The sequence below is a fragment of the Tinamus guttatus genome, unplaced genomic scaffold (assembly GCF_059628265.1).
Source record: "Tinamus guttatus ecotype Peru unplaced genomic scaffold, ASM5962826v1 Tinamus_guttatus_pri_ptg000023l, whole genome shotgun sequence".
Classification (NCBI taxonomy): domain Eukaryota; kingdom Metazoa; phylum Chordata; class Aves; order Tinamiformes; family Tinamidae; genus Tinamus; species Tinamus guttatus.
In genome coordinates, this window is record NW_028288557.1 from 3315268 (window position 1) to 3336976 (window position 21709).

The 21709-nt window shown below is 46.4% G+C and overlaps 2 protein-coding genes across 2 annotated transcripts; both read right to left on the minus strand.

Annotated features, from left to right (window-relative positions):
• Positions 1-3033: 3033 nt before the first annotated feature.
• Positions 3034-9824, minus strand: LOC104566856 (lipase member M). Its single transcript, XM_088525637.1, has 9 exons — positions 9723-9824; positions 8848-8965; positions 8156-8354; positions 7622-7731; positions 7095-7231; positions 5820-5966; positions 4833-4904; positions 3676-3741; positions 3034-3267 (listed from the first exon to the last, which is right to left on the minus strand). Exons 1-9 carry the CDS (start codon positions 9822-9824, stop codon positions 3034-3036), a joined length of 1185 nt encoding a protein of 394 aa, XP_088381763.1.
• A 3949-nt stretch (positions 9825-13773) lies between these two features.
• On the minus strand, positions 13774-20440 carry LOC104568177 (lipase member M). The gene is made up of 9 exons (XM_088525656.1): positions 20339-20440; positions 19289-19406; positions 18404-18602; positions 17870-17979; positions 17342-17478; positions 16566-16712; positions 15573-15644; positions 14416-14481; positions 13774-14007 (listed from the first exon to the last, which is right to left on the minus strand). Exons 1-9 carry the CDS (start codon positions 20438-20440, stop codon positions 13774-13776), a joined length of 1185 nt encoding a protein of 394 aa, XP_088381782.1.
• Between the last annotated feature and the right edge of the window lie 1269 nt (positions 20441-21709).

Genomic DNA, 21709 nt, shown 5'->3' on the forward strand with positions numbered 1-21709 from the left:
TCCTGGGGTTCTTGTGGCATAGCTACATAGAGAAAGCGAGAGATGTGGTAATGCAGGGGCCGGACTCAGATTTTAATTGCTGGTCGTCTTTCCTAATTGCTCTGTGTAACTTGGTCTTCAGTGAGCTACTCTCTGGTTGTATAAGCATGGACATCTGACATGCTATATTGTGCGTGGTGCACTGCTCCCTTGAAAGAAAAAGGGAAAGTCTGGGCAGCAGAGGGTGCTGTGAAAGCGCTCGAGAGATGAAAGAACCTCCTGGATCCTCAAGGTTGTGTTTCTGAACTTTTAAAAAAGTTGTGCACCTCCCCTCGAGTACGAGGTGTAGTCACATAGAACTCTATCGGACCCCAGCAGGCTTGTTGCCTTTACGTCCAGAGCACGACCCTCTGTGGCTGCAGGTGAGACAACTGATGGAGAGCAACAGAACATGGTCTTCCCCTCTGTGAACCGGTTCTTCTTTGGCCGTGTTTGACATAGTGTGGAGGAGCTCAGAAGCACTGAACCCAAGGACAGAAGCACTGTGGTCATGGAGCCCTCTCTGCTGGAAGGATGGGGAAATACCAGCTCTGCTTGGGATCAGCCCTTCCACAATTCATATTACTAGCTGTAACGCCACTGAATGTGTTTATGCTGCTTTGGCTGGGTTAGACATGTTCTCTTTGCATTCATTCCAGTGCCCTGGTAAGTTATCCCCAAATTTCCACACTATTAGTCGTCATGGGATGTGAACAAGTGTTCATTCTCCAGGCTCCCACGTGGTGGACTCAGGTTTCACTTAGAAGCCAAGTTCTGCAGAGGGGCAGGACATGTTTCTAATCTGAGCAAGAAGATTTCTCTTATCTCTAATGATCAGGAACCTGCATAGAAGCCTTAATTTGCTCCAGTATTTCTGATCCAAAACTGTCTTCTGCTGCAAGAGAATTTCTAGTTCTACAGAGAAAAGGAGTTTGAAGCTTCATGTGCAGGGAAGTATGCAGTTCTGCTCTTCTTACAGCAGCACAAAATATGAGCATTATGTGCTGAGAAGCTCTAAGAAGTCCTCATTTATGGTCTGGTCCTTCAGCAACCTTCAGTCGCTGCAAAGCTGGCCCTGAAGTGAGCAGAGAGTTGGACAAGAGACCTGGAGTTGTTCAAATACCTTAAAGATTAGGAAAGCAAGTGTCATCTTCTGTCTTGCTGGACAGCTTGCTGCTAAGTTTTCGCTGTGTGGAAGAAATAGGCGGGGGCTGAAGAGACAATTTCTTTTCACAGAGGGAAGAAACGGGCATCTCAGTTTCGCCAGATTTTAGCTGATGTTGCACTGCCATTTTATTGGGTTCAGAGCAAGGGATACCCAAAAGTTTTGGTGATTTCAAGGACACATTACCAAACTGAGAGCCCCAGGACCCTGGAGACTGGACAGGGAAGCACGTGGAAATACCAACCCATGCAAGGCGACCTTCCCTTCATCCTGACCTAACTTCTAGAGATTGCTGTAGATGTGCCTGTCCATCCTCTACAGGGATGTATGCCTTGGGGCTGTGAGGAGCAGGGGACAAGCTTTCCCTCTGGGTGCACCCTGGAGCCCTTAGCCCCATCCATCTGAACCCTGGGGCCCTCAGACGCCATCACCTGGTGACTTGATAGGACCTGAGTTACAATAAAGCTGCTCACTCATGGTCCAGAAGTGAGCACCACTTTATGTCCCTTTTCCTCCCTTTCAGATCCTCCATGGCAGCAGCTTTTAGGCCTCTTAGATATGCCATTAATACCATTTGTGTTCCCATGTGGTGGCCCTGATGATGTGCTGCTCGCATTTCCTGCTCCCTTCCTACAGCCTGGGGGCAGCCACGGTGTTCACTTCCCAGGAGAGGGCAGTGCTTTGCCTCTCACAGGAAGGACTCTGGTAGGAGCAGGAGGCTTTCAGGTTGATTCACAACTTAAGTACCAAGCACTTTTCTGTATCCAGGTGCAACCAGGAGCATCATTTCAAGGCAAGCTCAGGTTTTGCAGGAGCTGGAGAAGACGTGCATTGCCAGCCCTCATCTGGCCTCCTACTTCCCTGTCCCATCTCCTTGGGATCCTTTAGTCTGTGGGTGGTATGCTGTGCCTAACGCAGGGAAGGGGCTTGCAGTGGTAGGAACTGCTGTGTGGGCTCAGGGCAAGGGTCTGTCAGTTTGGAGCACCTGCCTAAACCTTCTGAAATGAGGCCACAGGACCTAAGCTGGTTACAGGGGAAGTGTCTTCTTAACCTCATCCCCTGCAGCTTTCCACTAAACCCGAAGTAACCCCGTTATGGATTTAACATTGCTGAAGAACCAATATGCCATCGACTGATGAAAATTGTATACAAAAAACTAAAAAAAAAAAAAGGAAGTCATGTTCTCCCTGTCTCTTCCTTGCCAGCATTAATGAATTTCTGGCAGGGAAAATAGACTGCACATGGCCACAACTGGCTGAGCAGTCATTGGCCTTGAACAGGAACTCTGCAGGACATCACGCTGAGTGGCCAATGCCTCTGCAAGGATGGGGTATCGAGGCCGGGGTATACCAGTGGAAAAGGAGAGAGAGAAGATTCATATACTGGCACCAAATACTCAGTGCACTTTGAAAGTGCCCTGTCTGCCACTTCCAATGTCCCAGAGGGTTAGATGTGAGATGAGTGCCTGGAAAGGTGCTTGTAATATCAAGAGATGGGTGTCCGGGAAGCAATTGCAGCCACCTAGCCTGCAGTAATGGGGTGTAAGTGCAACTGTAGTGGTGCCTACCAAGGACGGATGGAAAGGGTCAGACCGTGGTGGTAATGCATAAGCTATTGAAAAATGCCCCTTCCTCCCCATAAAAAAAGAAATCACTGCACACCAGGAAGAAGCAAGATAGATAAAACAGGAGCGACAGACAAATATTAAAAGTTTTAAATACACAAGGCCAGACTGGTAGGAGAGGCTCAAGGGAAGAAAAAAAGCAGAGTGATAGTCCTCAGACAAAACCAGCTGTCCCACGGGGATGGGAATGAGTGGCTCCTTCATCACAGAGCAAAACATGGAGGTTTCATTGACTTTTCTGCATCAGATCAACAATCTTCCTGTAGAGGCGCTGAGGGGCATCTAGACCCCAGATATGATCCCAGTGGTTCCAGTCAGGGAAGTGCTCATGGTGTATGAGGTTACGAATGCGAGGGAGCAAGCGTTTCGTCTCCGAAGTAGGGGTAGCCCAATCCTGCCCACCACTCCACACGGCTGTTGGCACAGTCATGTCTTCTATCCTGTAAAAAGGAGGTGAGGGCTGCGAAAAAAAAAAAAAGAAAAAAGAAAAATAATGAAGTATTATCTGGTGTCATGAGAGCTGCTGAAAGCCTCTTCCTCTCTCAGGATAGCTGGGGAAGCCACCACAGAGTATTCACATCCTGGGACATATCTTTAGAAACCTGAGCAAGTGACACATGGCATGTGAGTCCTGCAAGATCCCCTTGGGACTCTTTCAGCAGGGACAGACAAACATCCAACAAGGTGCCATTGGGAGGAGCAAGCCAAAATGGAGAGTAGAACAGCTGTCCTCTGATGGACGATCTAGCCACTGAGAGAACAAGTATGCTGAATTCGCAGGTGCATAATGCATAGCGTGCCTTCATCCCAATCTGCCCTCTTCTCCCATCTTCACTACCTCATTCACCCAGACAAGTCCCCAGCCCACCTGGTGGTATTTCTCCTGGTTCTTCTCCCCGTAGTCAAACTGCTTGAACTCCCCTGTCTTGGCAGTCTGCAAAACATAGGCAAAGAATTAACGCCATGAGGGTGGCCTGGTGCCTGTCGGCGCCTATCTCTTGGGTGTCTATGGGGAAATTAGTCCTATTAGGTCTTTTCTGAACGGCCAGTTCTGCACAGCTCATCAGAGGTCGCAATGGCAGCATGATCATGTCTGGCAATAGCTGACCTGCTGGTTGTGGAGGTGATGGACGATGGACCTGAGCAGTTTCTAATCAGCAGGAAAGGTGAAGTGCATTCTATCTCCCACTCTCAAGCCACCCACCATGACCATTCAGACCCTTCTGGTTCTAGACTAGAATTTAAATCAACTTGATGACCTTATTCTCTCAAGGAAGGGATGATGCAAGGAGGATTTATCCATGTGGACTTGACTTAACTTCTGTCAGTCTAGAATCATGCTCCTGGCTTATTACCAACCATTACTTCCAAATTACGGTCTTACTGATGTGTTCTTTCCTTAACAAGTTATACTGTCTTCATCATGGAGGTGAAAGGAGGTGTACATTGGACAAATTCAGCTGAAAATATGGGCCTTTTCCCTCACTCTGATTTGTTTTATGATTGGCAATGGATTTTCATGCATTCTTGCACTAGCAGTCACACATTTATTTGCCCCTCACCCTTTTCCAGAGGCCTCTCACATGTTCATGTCCCCTTCCTGCCCTGGGAGATTAGCATGGTTTGCACATCCCCCAGGTCTTGGCTTCCACTACTCAAGGAGCCTCTTCTGAGAGACAGAGGTGTCTGTAGCCCTCGAGGGTCACCTTGCTTGCAAAGGATAGTCTGGCCAAGAGGTATCCATCCAAAGGACCAGCATGTGCCTTGGGGAGGCCAAAGGAAAGAAGGGAACTGGCCAGGCAAGTGAGTCTCAGAGACGGTACATCTGAACAGGCCAATGTGTAGAGTGGAAAATCGGGCTGACGTCCAAGATGTCTGTAGGCTTGGAAGGAACCCTTGGAAAAGGTGCATTTCACCCCTTTTGCCACCTTCCCTGTCCACACAGTGAATGGAGCTACCTGAGGGACCAACTTATCCAGGAATAATCACAGGATTATCAGGCACAACAAACAGGAGAGTTCCTACCTGACTCCAGTGGATAATATTTTTGGCGGATGTGTAGTCTGGGAAGTGTGATATATACACATCTGTTCGGCTCTCCAAAAAGTAAAAATAGAAAAAGAAAGCGTTACTTAAGAAAGGAATTAGCACTTGTTTACTGCTGCAGTCAAAAGCGCTTGATTATCATTCAGCCTGTTACTTGCTGGCTTCTTCTAGGCTGTCCAAATGCTGGATGCAGTGAACCTTGGGGAAAGTACCAAAGGACAGGAAAATTAATTATGCACCTTCTGCTTTGTGCTGCCCCATTGACCTTGTGGCCTATCAGTTACAGACATTAATACATTAGGACACCTTTGGGTGATAGGAAGCAAAATTTTCCATTTTTCTTTAGACAATAAAGACTAATGTCAACAGCAAAGCAAAGATCTTATCCCATCAATATTTTGTTGTTAGTATGTAAATACCCTTGCCTTCCACTGATGCCCACTTCAAGAAAATGCAAATGAAAGAAAACACTCAAAAATAGCTATAGAGATAATGAGCATCTTTGTCACAAGCCATCAAGATCTCCGTGAGCTTCACAGCTCTTTGAGTTGCCAACATATGGATAGCCCTGTGAATGTTCACTATACAAGACTCTCAGAGCTATATTCTTCGTGCAGGGAGTTCTTCAATTCTAAAACAACACAGTACAGTGAGGAGCCCTCAGAATGGTTCTTTGTTTTTCAATATTATCCCCTGAGAGCAAAATAACCCTTCAAAATTAGTTTGCACAACCTTTCAGGTAAGACCTTTTCACTTATGATTTGTTTTGAGCTGCCAATAAAAATAATAGGGATCTGAAAGAAAACATAATCTCCTATCTCCTTCTTCACTGTTTTCATCCTCAGTGCCCCTGTCCCATGGTAGCATTACTGACAAGTAACTCAGACACGTACAACATTTGTGCCATAACATGACATTACGACATGCAGTATTTGGTCACCCCATACGAAAGAATAACGTCCCTACTGCATTCAAGTTCTTCTTGTCAAATCCACCCATGAGGAAAAGTCCCTCTGCACAGAGTTTGTTGAGCAGTTGACAGCTGCAGGTCTTGGCAAGCGCAGCTCTCTGCTTTCTTCCCAGGAAACCTCCCTCTTTTGTGCCAAATATCACCTGCAACAACATAAGACACTGCAGGTCAGTCCCTGACCACTCTGGGGCCAGGACTAATGCATCCCAGAGAAGACATCTGTCTGTGGCAGACTAGGGTGCTGAGGGAAGAGTCATTTGGGGAAGATCAGTGTGTTTTTCCCTGTGTCTTCTGAAGAAGATCCACATGTGCTCATGAATTAGCCACTGTTTTCCAAAGGTGCGAACAAGGAAAAATTCAACTCTGAGATATGCATTTTTCCCTGCGTGGGTGTCTGGAATAGGAGCAAGGTAAGAAGCACACGCTTCCCACAATGATCTTGTTTCCATACTACTCTCTTTTCCAAAAACCTTCCAGATTAGGGTGCCTGTGACAAGAAGCTGTCTTCCTGAGAGATTCATTATTCCTTTGATCCCCTCTATCTTTCTTTTTTTTTTTTTCCCTCCTTTCAAAGCCTGGCCTTTTACCATGAGACAGAAGTTTGATGTTGATTGCGTTTTTTCCCTCCACCTACTATCACTCTTGTCCTTGAAAAGGGCAAGAGTAGGACCTAGGGAACTACAGGCCAGTCAGCCCCACCTCCATCCCTGGAAAGGTGATGGAGCAGCTCATCTTGGATGTTATTTCTGAGTATGGGAAAGAAAAGAGAGTTATCAGGGATGGTCAGCACGGATTCTCCATGGGGAAATCATGCTTAATCAACTTGATAGCCTTCCATGATGGAATGACTACCTAAGTAGATGCAGGGAGAGCAGGGGTGTTGGACTAGATGATCCCCAGAAACCCCTTCCAAACTAATCTTCCTGTGATAGTGATTCCCCCTCTCCAATGGGAATATAGAAGGAACTGCTTCCTTTTTCTTCTTATCTGGCACTGTATCTCCCCCTACATCCAGCTTCCATCCGGTGATCCAGCTGAACCCCTTCATTATCTCCGAGAAGCGGGAATGGAAAAGTAGAACACAACTAGTGGAACTCCTGGGGGATAACCAGTTATTTTACATATTTTCCTTTCACAAGGATCTAGAGCTGTGATGTAAGAGCTCCAAGAGAGTTTTGCTGCAGCAGCATAACCAACTGTTTATGATTTATGTTATCATTTTTTTAACTACATAATTAAATAGAATGAGAAAACCAGGACATAATACATACCTTCAATAATTTCTCAGGAAGATAGAAAAGACTTAGTATGGGACCTTTAGCATTATGTAAAGTGTAGGCAGGACCCAAAACAAAGAACATTTTAAATTTTTCAGCCATCTGTGGCACAGCTGAAAATGCTACAAAACCTGAAAAAAATGACAAGACATCACACAAGTCCTTCCAGAAATTACTGCATGAGTCCAAGCACCTCCAAACCCCTGCTCCTTACCCATCTTTCCATCGTGCTCAGGAGACAGTGCCTGAAAAGGAAACTACACAGTTTCTGCACAGCTAAGGACTACATTGGGCAAGATATTTGAAATGCCACCCTGTGCAGAAAGACCATCAGGTGGAGAATGTGGTTCTTTGGGCCAGCACAACTGAGCACAGTCTTGGAAAAGTCTCTGCCCTGACCAGTCTCCACTTCACCCTGGACATCAAGTCCCTGAGGAGCACTGTAGGCAGAGCTGTCCCTTCCCTCCTGGCATCCTAGCACATTGCTCCCAAGCAGTGTCCTTATTCTCCTTCTCACTCACCAAGAGCACTGCCCTGAGAATGGCTGATGTAGTAGAGTTTCTGCTGCCCAGTCTTCTGCAGAATGAAGTTTATCATTGCTGGGAGGTCATATATGGCCATCTCGTGGAAACTGGAAAGCAAGGAGAGAAGCTGACTGTGGTGCCTACTTCCTGCCCTTTGTGCAGAGCAGTGGCATCCTCCACACATGTGGCCACCACAGGCTGCCTCATGGCTGCAGGTCACACCCACAAGATGCCACTCTGCTTAGCAGAGACTCTCCCATCGCCTACCTCTGTCCTTCTCTCCTGGGGCTCTCACTCCCCAGAGCATCGTCCAGGCCACCAAGTGCAGCGATTGCTCTCCGTTTTGCCTTGTAGGCAAAGTGCCCGGTGTCCATTGGCATGGCCAATGAGTGAGGGCTCTTCTGGAGCCAGCACCTACCTCCTTGGAACACAAAGACTTGCCCACCCTGGCCACATGGACCCTTGTGAGGACACACGGGCAGCCTTGAGAGGCCAGCATCCCCCAACATTTCATCTCATGAGCTGCCTTACCTGAAATCCCAAAATTCCTCTTGGTCAGTCGAAAGGTTCAGGTGTCTGCGGGACCAGCTGTTCCCTCTGTTGTTCCCTAGCCAAACATCATATCCTGCATCTGCGAGGATGAAGCCCAGGCTGGTATCGGGGAAATTGGAAACCCAACTGCTACCATCTAAAAACAAGCCGTGCTGGAGCAACACAGGTAACCTCGGTCCTGGAAAAATAAATAGAAAACATTTGTTCAATAAGAACTCCTGTGAGATGGGAAAGAGCTATCTTTTCCCCTCACCTAGGCGGGAAGAGTATTTATATGAGATACATCAAAAATCTTGAGGAAGAGAAGTAGCGTCTCTTCCTTCTCCTTCATTTCAAAATAATTTGCATTTCCTGATCTGTCTTAAGGCAGAGGAAACTTTCTAGGTTTCTTCGTGCATTTCCTGAGCTGTTTTGAAATCTGGGAGCCAGAGACAAAGGTATGCTCCAAGGAAGGAGCAAGACAACCACTTCCTTCACAGACAGTGCGGTTCAGTCCTGTGGCATTGCCCCACCCTGGCACTGCCCAGCACTCAACTAAAAGTGCTCATCAGTTCCTGCATCCTGTGGGCTACCTCACACCAGCAACTCACACTACTCGGCAAGTGTTTGGGATTCCCAGAAGCAGCGACTTCTCTCCTTCTCTATGTCCTCCCCCAGACCGGATGCCCCACCTCTGTTTGCAGCATCCTCTCTGCCATAAGGAATTCGGTTCATGCTGAGGAAATAGCCATCCTCTGTCAGGACTTGGTGCTCCTCGCTATGATATCCATGAAAACGGATTATCTGAGTCTGCAAGCAGAAATAAAACACTGGAGGAGGAGGCAGGTGTTTGACTTGAACTCCCAGCAGCTCTTGCTCCAAATAGGATTCACATGGGAAGTTAAATTAATGCTGGAGATGGCAAAGCTCAAGTGCTGTCATTGCATTTCTTGGCTGTGCTGAGACCCCAGCTGGACAGAAAATACCCCACACCATTACATGAACACAACGTACATTAATACAACTAATTAGAAATATGTATGTTGCTATACTTATTTGTACATCACTGAGGAAATATGACAAAGCTAGGGCATGTCAGAGGTGAAATAGCTGGTAGCCTACTGAAGTACATATTGATGAGGCCAGGAAGGAACGTGAAGAGTAAGCGATAAGCAGAAATATTCTGTGAAAAAGAATGCTCAGATTTCCCCCTTGTCCCAATAAATATCTCTCCTAAACATGGAATGGCCTGAAACATAAAATATATTCTGATGAGCCAAAGGACACCTAAAAACATCCTCATTTAGGAAAAGCCATTCTGAAGTAAAAATCTTTGTTCATAAAGTCTTAGGATAGTCAGCAAAAAAAATGGTGTCATCTCATAGGTCAGTGGAGGTGCCTGAGGCAATGCACTTGTGGTAGAAGTTGAGGTCACACAGGAGAGGACTTTACACTAACATCCTTCATCCTCACACAAACCACTGAAAGCCCAGCATGAACAATAGATCTTTGTGTCTCAGTTGAACTATACTATGATGCAGAGCTGGGTTCACACCAAGGAACTTACAATGTTCATGAACTGCTCCGGGTTCTCATGGCTCCTTCTTTCAAGCACGACAGCATCGCTCACTCCCAGGATCAAACACAGGGCCACGAGGCACAGCCACATCCTGCGTCCCTGAAACACAGCCCGGGGACACGGGTCACGGTGAGCAGGTTGAGCTGCCTGGTGGAGAGAAGGCCGTGAACCGTGGTGGGCACGGAGAGAGGAGCACCGAGCTGGTGAGAGGAGGACATGCTTGTAGGCACCTCCCTGCAGCCTCCCTCTCCCGTTCCTGCTCCTGCCCGGGGTGGTCAACACACTCAATGCACTAACAGACTTCACTGATTTCAAGGCCTGATGGCAGTGCCTCCACCACGCGATGCTGCAAAGCGCTGCAGGTGTTTTAGCCTGGGATGTTTTGCTCTGCCAAAGGGTGGCTTGGCAGCAGTGTCCCACCTCCGGGCAATGTGAGAGGGAAAACCAGGCGAGGTGTGCTGGTATCCAGGACTGATGCTCTCCCCATGGTGGGCATATGAAGTGCAGGAAGCATGTGGGATCCCTGAGTCTCCTGTCTCCTGGTCTGCTGCCCTCACCTGGAAAGCATGCAGCCAAGCCAGGGGAAGCTGAGAGGCACACGGAGGAGATGGCAGGAAAATGCCTGGTGCTGCTGTCCCTGACCTGCTTACTTCAAGGAGCAAGTCTTCACTTTAGCTATCCTTGTTCTGAACAGAGGAAGTATCTGCAGAAGGGGTGTGAGATATCATCATTCACACCACAAGATAACTAGGAAAAGACCAGTCAAATATTTTGTGACAGTAAATCCCTCCAAGAAAATATTTGCAAAAGTGAGAGGAGATTGTACTCACCACAGCCTTCTTCCCACTCCAAGTTAAGTTGATGGTTGAATTTTACCTGTAAGGTATTTTAATGGAGTTGAAAGGGGTTGAGCCCTTCGTCACCTCATGAATCCACCTCTCCAATCAAACTGTTTCCTGTCAAGTTTTTCTTGCTATTCCTGTTCAGCTTCTCAGCAGTTTAAGTGTAAAAAATGAAGACAGGAGAAGCACATGCCGTTAACTACATTTGCCCTAGAGGAGTTAAGTAGTTAATGGCTCTTTCCCCAGCATAAAATTACAACCTGAATCATCTTCTGAACAAACACTTATGTAACATTAAATAGAGCAGGAATTCGTAGGACAGTGAATTAGTAGCAATCTTCAAAGTGATGGCAGAAAGAAAGATTCTGGATAAAGCTGCGACAGAGCTTGGGGCAAGAGCATAACAGAGCAAGGGGATGTTGATGAGTAGGGAAGAAGACATCTCTTCCTACAGAGAAGAAGACATCCCCCAGTCAGTCCCAACCCTTTGTTGTGTCCTGGACACCTGTTCCTCATGCTCATCTCTATGCACAGTCTACCTGCTCTTAATGAATCCAGTCCTGAGGGGGATTAATTGACCCTTGTCTATATTTTAGTGCCTATATGGAATTGGTTATGTTGAATACGGAATAGAGGAAGAGCTGCATGCCCTGGTGTTAACAAGCACGCAAAACTGTTTCACACCATCTCTCAGTTTGAGCTTTGCCAAAATAACTGAGGCCTTTGCTTTCCCACTTGTTGAGCTCTGACTTTCCTTTGCTCCTAGGCAGCATGCAACAGCATCAGGTTGCTCTGAAGCTTTCTGGAGATACAGGAGAGCAAGAGGGTGTTTGTAGAATCATCAGTGATGGCAACACAAGATGTGAGATGCCCCTACGGCGAAATAGTCTCGCCATCTTGCAGAGGCGAAAGAGCAGCTCACTGCTCCCACTCTCAGATGGAGAAGACCATGGTGGGAAACTGGTCTTGGAGCGTGCTCTGAGACATGGGCTTCCCCAGTGACTGTCGTCCTTATGGTGACCTATGCACAGTCTCACTGTGTCCTTAGAAAAATCTGAGGTTATTCACACAGAAAATAAATAAATTAATAAACGATCATTAGAGGATTAAAAAAGATGTAAAAGAACCCTACATTCAAGGGGGACCATCACTTGGACCAGAACTATCTTGCTGCTGAACATCACAGTAATTCCCAAGGAGGTCTCTGTGCCTAGAGAAGGTACTTACCACTCCTGGGATTCTCGCAGCTTTCTCAATACGTTCAGCAATGATTTCGTGGGGGTGAAAAGGGGATATTAGTTCTCACTGATTTGTGAGATCAGCATAGGAGTGAAAAATGAACAGCTCTCATATACAGAGAAATTTAGATCTGCAAGAGAAGATGAGTGTGTATTTGGAAAGTCAAGCGCAAGAGCATTAGGAATGAGGGGTGAAAAGCTGGCCATGTTGAAACTGATAGGGATAGGAACTAACAAATAGTGTTTTTAAATGAGGAGGAGATTTAGCATAAAGAAGTCCTCCTTGGGTCTCTACTCCAGAACTTGCAGGGAGATCTTCAGGCTTCTTCTTCTGCCTATGGGACCTGGTGGGGTGCACCACAGGTGTTGAGGGGTTGCACAATGTCATTGGGAAGTCACTCTCACTTATCATGGCTATCAGGAGAGTTTCCTGCAGACTGCAAGAAAGCAAATGTCACTCCAGTCTTCTAAGAAGGCAAGAAGGAGCATCCAGGGAACTACAGTTAGCCAGTTAGCCTCACCTCGAGGCCTGGGAAGGCAATGGAGCAGCACATCCTGGATACTATTCCCAGACATGTGAAGGACAAAGAGGTGATCAGGAGAAGTCAAAGTGGATTCATGAAGGGGAAGACATCCTTAAGCTACCTGTTAGTCCTCTACGATGACATGACTGGCTCAGTGGGTGAGGGTAAAGCTTTGGATATTGCGTATGTTGACTACAGCAAGGTTTTCAAGACTGTCTTCCATTACACACTTGTAAACAAACTGATGAGGGCTAAAGAAGTGGACAAGGAGAAACTGGAAGGAGTGGCTGGGTCTGTGCTGCTATTCAGGGGGACCTCCACGCGTTAGACGTATTTACGGCTTCTCATTAGCCACTTGAATACTCAGGAGAAAAATCCCATCATGAAGACACCATGAAAAAGATGGAGAGGCTAAAAACAGTGACTCAGGAAGAGCAAGGATCAGTCTGTTCCCTGGAACAACACAGGCCACAGTATATGCACCCAACTGATAATTACCTGGGCAGGAGAGAGACTCATCAGTGCCTGTATCGGGTGTGGCGAACATATTTGTGCTTGAAGTTAATGCTATGTTCGTCCCATCTATTTGTTGCATGTGCTAGCCAGTAAGTAAAATAATTGTTTGCATGCAAAATTGTCCATGATTTTCCTTGCAAGTCACTGTACATAGAAAAAGATGCCTACAGTGATGCAAAGTGTGGAAAGTTTCAGAGGTACTAATCTAAAATTTGCTTTTTTTAAAAAAAAAATAGAACAGGGTTTTAATTGTGCCAACAGTAGCACAGAAATACAGTGAAAAAAGGTAACATTTTTTCCTTCTTAGATGTTCGTTTCCAAACATACAGAGTTAAAGAAGCCCAACCTCCAGAAATTCTAAGCACCTGCAGTCCAAAGAGAAGAAGACTTCTGATCCTATGCAGAGAATTAAGCATAAATGAGATAAATGTAAAACTTCTCAATCCCTTTTTATTGGACATAGAGAAGAAAATTTCTTGTCAATAGAAAGAAGATATGCATAGCATCATATACTTAAATAATGACCAAAATGTAAACCACTCAAGCAGCCTGTGAGACTGGAAAGCTGATTTCAAAACATCCTTTGCCACCACCACCGCCATTGGCCACGTCATGGAACTCTTTAAAACATTCTTCTTACTGCTAATTCCCAATCCAGAGAGCTCAGCTCAGTATTCATAAAGGGGCACCAAACGAAAAAATCTCTATCTACATTCTTTAATGGGGAAAAAAAAAAAAAAGTCAGTTCAGGCAGCATTAATCAAAGTTAATCTCTCAATAGATTGCCCAATAGAAGTTCAGTAAGAAAAAAAGAAAAAAAGCAGAGCGATAGTCCTAAGAAAAACCATTTGTAAAAAACAGTTGGACCTAGCATGTGGGAATGAGTGGCTCCTTCATCACAAAGCAAAACATGGAGGTTTCATTGACTTTTCTGCATCAGATCAACAATCTTCCTGTAGAGGCGCTGAGGGGCATCTAGACCCCAGATATGATCCCAGTGGTTCCAGTCAGGGAAGTGCTCATGGTGTATGAGGTTACGAATGCGAGGGAGCAAGCGTTTCGTCTCTGCAGTGCGAGCAAACCAATCCTGCCCACCACTCCACACGGCTGTTGGCACAGTCATGTCTTCTATCCTGTAAAAAGGAGGTGAGGGCTGGGGAGAAAAAAAAAAGAAAGAAAAAAAATAATAAAGTATCATCTGGTGTCATGAGAACTGCTGAAAGCCTCTTCCTCTCTCAGGATAGCTGGGGAAGCCACCACAAAGTATTCACATCCTGGGACATATCTTTAGAAACCTGAGCAAGTGACATGTGGCATGTGAGTCCTGCAAGATCCCCTTGGGACTCTTTCAGCAGGGACAGACAAACATCCAACAAGGTGCCATTGGGAGGAGCAAGCTAAAATGGAGAGTTGAACACCTGTCCCCTGATGGATAATCCAGCCACTGAGAGAACAAGTATGCTGAATTCGCAGGTGCATAATGCATAGCGTGCCTTCATCCCAATCTGCCCTCTTCTCCCATCTTCACTACCTCATTCACCCAGACAAGTCCCCAGCCCACCTGGTGGTATTTCTCCTGGTTCTTCTCCCCGTAGTCAAACTGCTTGAACTCCCCTGTCTTGGCAGTCTGCAAAACATAGGCAAAGAATTAACGCCATGAGGGTGGCCTGGTGCCTGTCGGCGCCTATCTCTTGGGTGTCTATGGGGAAATTAGTCCTATTAGGTCTTTTCTGAACGGCCAGTTCTGCACAGCTCATCAGAGGTCGCAATGGCAGCATGATCATGTCTGGCAATAGCTGACCTGCTGGTTGTGGAGGTGATGGACGATGGACCTGAGCAATTTCTAATCAGCAGGAAAGGTGAAGTGCATTCTATCTCCCACTCTCAAGCCATCCGCCATGACCATTCAGACCCTTCTGGTTCTAGACTAGAATTTAAATCAACTTGATGACCTTATTCTCTCAAGAAAGGGATGATGCAAGGAGGATTTATCCATGTGGACTTGACTTAACTTCTGTCAGTCTAGGATCATGCTCCTGGCTTATTACCAACCATTACTTCCAAATTACGGTCTTACTGATGTGTTCTTTCCTTAACAAGTTATACTGTCTTCATCGTGGAGGTGAAAGGAGGTGTACATTGGACAAATTCAGCTGAAAATATGGGCCTTTTCCCTCACTCTGATTTGTTTTATGATTGGCAATGGATTTTCATGCATTCTTGCACTAGCAGTCACACATTTATTTGCCCCTCACCCTTTTCCAGAGGCCTCTCACATGTTCATGTCCCCTTCCTGCCCTGGGAGATTAGCATGGTTTGCACATCCCCCAGGTCTTGGCTTCCACTACTCAAGGAGCCTCTTCTGAGAGACAGAGGTGTCTGTAGCCCTCGAGGGTCACCTTGCTTGCAAAGGATAGTCTGGCCAAGAGGTATCCATCCAAAGGACCAGCATGTGCCTTGGGGAGGCCAAAGGAAAGAAGGGAACTGGCCAGGCAAGTGAGTCTCAGAGACGGTACATCTGAACAGGCCAATGTGTAGAGTGGAAAATTGGGCTGACGTCCAAGATGTCTGTAGGCTTGGAAGGAACCCTTGGAAAAGGTGCATTTCACCCCTTTTGCCACCTTCCCTGTCCACACAGTGAATGGAGCTACCTGAGGGACCAACTTATCCAGGAATAATCACAGGATTATCAGGCACGACAAATAGGAGAGTTCCTACCTGACTCCAGTGGATAATATTTTTGGCGGATGTGTAGTCTGGGAAGTGTGATATATACACATCTGTTCGGCTCTGCAAAAAGTAAAAATAGGAAAAAAAAAAAAGCTTAAGAAAGGAATTAGCACTTGTTTACTGCTGCAGTCAAAAGCGTTTGATTATCATTCAGCCTGTTACTTGCTGGCTTCTTCTAGGCTGTCCAAATACTGGATGCAGTGAACCTTGGGGAAAGTACCAAAGGACAGGAAAATTAATTATGCACCTTCTGCTTTGTGCTGCCCCATTGACCTTGTGGCCTATCAGTTACAGACATTAATACATTAGGGCACCTTTGGGTGATAGGAAGCAAAAATTTCCATTTTTCTTTAGCCAATAAAGACTAATGTCAACAGCAAAGCAAAGATCTTATCCCATCAGTGTTTTGTTGTCAGTATGTGAATTCCCTTGCCTTCCACTGATGCCCACTTCAAGAAAATGCAAATGAAAGAAAACACTCAAAAATAGCTATAGAGATAATGAGTGTCTTTGTCACAAGCCATCAAGATCTCTGTTAGCTTCACAGCTGATGGCTCTTTGAGTTGCCAACATATGGATAGCCCTGTGAATGTTCACTATACAAGACTCTCAGAGCTATATTCTTTGTGCAGGGAGTTCTTCAGATCTAAAACAACACAGTACAGTGAAGAGCCCTCAGAATGGTTCTTTGTTTTTCAATATTATCCCCTGAGAGCAAAATAACCCTTCAAAATTAGTTTGCACAACCTTTCAGGTAAGACCTTTTCACTTATGATTTGTTTTGAGCTGCCAATAAAAATAATAGGGATCTGAAAGAAAACATAATCTCCTATCTCCTTCTTCACTGTTTTCATCCTCAGTGCCCCTGTCCCATGACAGCATTACTGCCAAGTAACTCAGACACGTACAACATTTCTGCCATATCATCACATTACGACATGTAGTATTTGGTCACCCTAAATCAAAGAGTAACGTCCTTACTGCATTCAAGTTCTTCTTGTCAAATCCACCCACGAGGAAAAGTCCATCTGCACAGAGTACGTGGAGCAGTTGACAGCTGCAGGCCTTGGCAAACGCAGCTCTCTGCGTTCTTCCCAGTAAACCTCCCTCTTTTGTGCCAAATATCACCTGCAACAACATAAGACACTGCAGGTCAGTCCCTGACCACTCTGTGGCCGGACTGTTGCAGCCCAGAGAAGACATCTGTCTGTGGCAGACTAGGGTGCTGAGGGAAGAGTCATTTGGGGAAGATCAGTGTGTTTTTCCCTGTGTCTTCTGAAGAAGATCCACATGTGCTCATGAATTAGCCACTGTTTTCCAAAGGTGCGAACAAGGAAAAACTCAACTCCAAGACAAGCATTTTTCCCTGCGTGGGTGTCTGGAATAGGAGCAAAGTTAAGAATATGAGCTTCCCACATTCTCCCACATTCCATTTTCTTGGAATATGAGCTTCCCACAAAGATCTTGTTTCCATACTACTCTCTTTTCCAAAAACCTTCCTGATAAGATTTCCTGTGACAAGACAGATTGTCATAGGGAATGAGAATGGGGAAGTGGAATTCCCCATTCCAGCTGGTGGCATTCCCGGGGGATAACCAGTTCTATTACACCATTTCCTGCCATGTGGATGTAGAGCTGTGGGGCAAGAGCTCCAAGAGACTTTTGCTGCAGCAGGATAACCAACTGCTTATGATTTATGTTATCAAGTTTTAACTGCAGAATTAAATAGAAAGAGAAAACCCGAATATAATACATACCTTCAATAGTTTCTCAGGAAGATAAAGAATACTTAGCACGGGACCTTTAGTATTACGTAAAGTGTAGGCAGGACCCAAAGCAAAGAACATTTTAATTTTCTCAGCCATCTGTGGCACAGCTGAAAATGCTATGAAACCTGAAAAAATGACAAGACATCACACAAGTCCTTCCAGAAATTACTGCATGAATCCAAGTACCTCCAAACCCCTGCTCCTCACCCATCTTTCCATCGTGCTCAGGAGACAGTGCCTGAAAAGGAAACTGCACAGTTTCTGCACAGCTAAGGACTACACTGGGCAAGACATTTGAAATGCCACCCTGCACAGTGCAGAAAGACCATCAGGTGGAGAATGTGGTTCTTTGGGCCAGCACAACTGAGCAGTCTTGGAAAGTCTCTGCCCTGACCAGTCTCCACTTCACCCTGGACATCAAGTCCCTGAGGAGCACTGTAGGCAGAGCTGTCCCTTCCCTCCTGGCATCCTAGCACATTGCTCCCGAGCAGAGCCCTGATCCTCCTTCTCACTCACCAAGAGCACTGCCCTGAGCATGGCCGATGTAGTAGAGTTTCTGCTGCCCAGTCTTCTGCAGAATGAAGTTTATCATTGCTGGGAGGTCATATATGGCCATCTCGTGGAAACTGGAAAGCAAGGAGAGAAGCTGACTGTGGTGCCTACTTCCTGCCCTTTGTGCAGAGCAGTGGCATCCTCCACACATGTGGCCACCACAGGCTGCCTCATGGCTGCAGGTCACACCCACAAGATGCCACTCTGCTTAGCAGAGACTCTCCCATCACCTACCTCTGTCCTTCTCTCCTGGGGCTCTCACTCCCCAGAGCATCGTCCAGGCCACCAAGTGCAGCGATTGCTCTCCGTTTTGCCTTGTAGGCAAAGTGCCCGGTGTCCATTGGCATGGCCAATGAGTGAGGGCTCTTCTGGAGCCAGCACCTACCTCCTTGGAACACAAAGACTTGCCCACCCTGGCCACATGGACCTTTGTGAGGACACACGGGCAGCCTTGAGAGGTCAGCATCCCCCAACCTTTGATCTCATGAGCTGCCTTACCTGAAATCCCAAAATTCCTCTTGGTCAGTCGAAAGGTTCAGGTGTCTGCGGGACCAGCTGTTCCCCCTGTTGTTCCCTAACCAAACATCATATCCTGCATCTGCGAGGATGAAGCCCAGGCTGGTATCGTGAAAATTGGAAACCCAACTGCTACCATCTAAAAGCAAGCCGTGCTGGAGCAACACAGGTAACCTTAGTCCTAGACAAATAAATGGAAGACATTTGTTCAATAAGGACTCCTGCAAGGTGGGAAAGAGCTATCTTTTCCTCCCACCTAGGCGAGAATAGTATTCATATGAGATACATCAAAAATCTTGAGGAAGAGAAGTAACATGTCCTGCTTCTCCTTCATTTCAAAACAATTTGTATTTCCTGATCTGTCTTAAGGCAGAGGAAACTTTCTAGGTTTCTTCGTGCATTTCCTGAGCTATTTTGATATCTGGGAGCCAGAGACAAAGGTATACTCCAAGGAAGGAGCAAGACAACCACTTCCTTCACAGACAGTGCGGTTCAGTCCTGTGGCATTGCCCCACCCTGGCACTGCCCAGCACTCAACTAAAAGTGCTCATCAGTTCCTGCATCCTGTGGGCTACCTCACACCAGCAGCTCACACTACTCAGCAAGTGTTTGGGATTCCCAGAAGAAGCGACTTCTCTCCTTCTCTATGTCCTTCCCCAGACCGGATTCTAGTTACATTGATCTTTCTGGAAAGGTATTTCTTGTGATGTCGAGAGGAAGGCTGACAGCACAACACTGCATGGAATTTTATTATAATTCAGGCCATTAAGAGTAGTTTCCAGAATAGCAATGTTCCTTGCTTTACCTTCTTCCCCTTCATCCCCTAACTCCATCCTCTGACTCATCAGAGGGAGAAATGTGCCCCACCTCTGTTTGCAGCATCCTCTCTGCCGTAAGGAATTCGGTTCATGCTGAGGAAATAGCCATCCTCTGTCAGGACTTGGTGCTCCTCGCTATGATATCCATGAAAATGGATTATCTGAGTCTGCAAGCAGAAATAAAACACTGGAGAAGGAGGCAGGTGTTTGACTTGAACTCTCAGCAGCTCTTCCCCCAAATAGGATTCACATGGGAAGTTAAGTTAATGCTGGAGATGGCAAAGCTCAAGTGCTGTCGTTGCATTTCTTGGCTATGCTGAGAGCCCAGCTGGACAGGAAATCCCCCACTCCAGCATAACAGCCATTACATGAATACAATGTACATTAATACAACTAATTAGAAATAAGTATGTTGCTGTACTTATTTGTACATCACTGAGGAAAAGCTAAGACATGTCAGAGGTGAAATAGCTGGTAGCCTACTGAAGTACATATTGATGAGGCCAGGAAGGAACGTGAAGAGTAAGCGATAAGCAGAAATACTGTGTGAAAAAGAATGCTCAGATTTCCCCTTGTCCGTATAACTATCTCTCCTAAACATGGAATGGCCTGAAACGTAAAATATATTCTGATGAGCCAAAGGACACCTAAAACCATTCTCATTTAGGAAAAGCCCTTCTGAAGTGAAACACTTTGTTCATGTTTTATGACAGCCAGCAAAATAAATGTGGTGTTGTCTCATAGAACAGATCCCTGAGTGGGCCATGAGCTCCCAATGTCTACGGGACACCTCATGAGATGTGCACTAGCACACAATGGTCTGTCACTGGCAAAGCGAGACCAGGCTCCAGATCACATTTGCACAGAGTGTCAGGGAAGCCTATGGAGGCCACGTCCTCCCTCTCCAAGGAAGCCTCAGCAGTGGAGATGCCTGAGGCAATGCACTTGTGGTAGGCCTTGGGGCCACACAGGAGAGGACTTTACACTAACATCCTTCATCCTCACACAAACCACTGAAAGCCCAGCATGAACAACAGATCTTCGTGTCTCAGTTGAACTATACTATGATGCAGAGCTGGGTTCACACCAAGGAACTTACAATGTTCATGAACTGCTCCGGGTTCTCATGGCTCCTTCTTTCAAGCACGACAGCATCGCTCACTCCCAGGACCAAACACAGGGCCACAAGGCACAGCCACATCCTGCGTCCCTGAAACACAGCCCAGGGACATGGGTCATGGTGAGCAGGTTGAGCTACCTGGTGGAGAGAAGGACGTGAGCTGTGGTGGACACGGAGAGAGGAGCACCGAGCTGGTGAGAGGAGGACATGCTTGTAGGCACCTCCCTGCAAACTCCCTCTCCCATTCCTGCTCCTGCCCGGGGTGATCAACACACTCAATGCACTAACAGACTTCACTGATTTCAAGGCCTGATGGCAGTGCCTCCACCATGCGATGCTGCAAAGCGCTGCAGGTGTTTTAGCCTGGCATGTTTTGCTCTGCCAAAGGGCAGGGTGTGCTGGTGTCCAGGACTGATGCTCTCCCCATGGTGGGCATATGAAGTGCAGGAAGCATGTGGGATCCCTGAGTCTCCTGTCTCCTGGTCTGCTGCCCTCACCTGGAAAGCATGCAGCCAAGCCAGGGGAGCTGAGAGGCACACGGAGGAGATGGCAGGAAAATGCCTGGTGCTGCTGTCCCTGACCTGCTTACTTCAAGGAGCAAGTCTTCACTTTAGCTATCCTTGTTCTGAACAGAGGAAGTATCTGCAGAAGGGGTGTGAGATATCATCATTCACACCACAAGATAACTAGGAAAAGACCAGTCAAATATTTTGTGACAGTAAATCCCTCCAAGAAAATATTTGCAAAAATGAGAGGAGATTGTACTCACCACAGCCTTCTTCTCACTCCAAGTTAATTCGATGGCTGATTTTTATCTATAAGGTATTTTAAAGGAGCTGAAAGGGGTTGAGCCCTTCGTCACCTCATGAATCCACCTCTCCAATCAAACTGTTTCCTGTCAAGTTTTTCTTGCTATTCCCGTTCAGCTTCTCAGCGGTTTAAGTGTGAAAATTTAAGACAGGAGACGCACATGCCATTAATTCCAATTGCCCTAGAGGAGTTAAGTAGTTAATGGCTCTTTCCCCAGCATAAAATTACAACCTGAATCATCTTCTGAACAAACACTTATGTAACATTAAATAGAGCAGGAATTCGTAGGACAGTGAATTAGTAGCAATCTTCAAAGTGATGGCAGAAAGAAAGATTCTGGATAAAGCTGCGACAGAGCTTGGGGCAAGAGCATAACAGAGCAAGGGGATGTTGATGAGTAGGGAAGAAGACATCTCTTCCTACAGAGAAGAAGACATCCCCCAGTCAGTCCCAACCCTTTGTTGTGTCCTGGACACCTGTTCCTCATGCTCATCTCTATGCACAGTCTACCTGCTCTTAATGAATCCAGTCCTGAGGGGA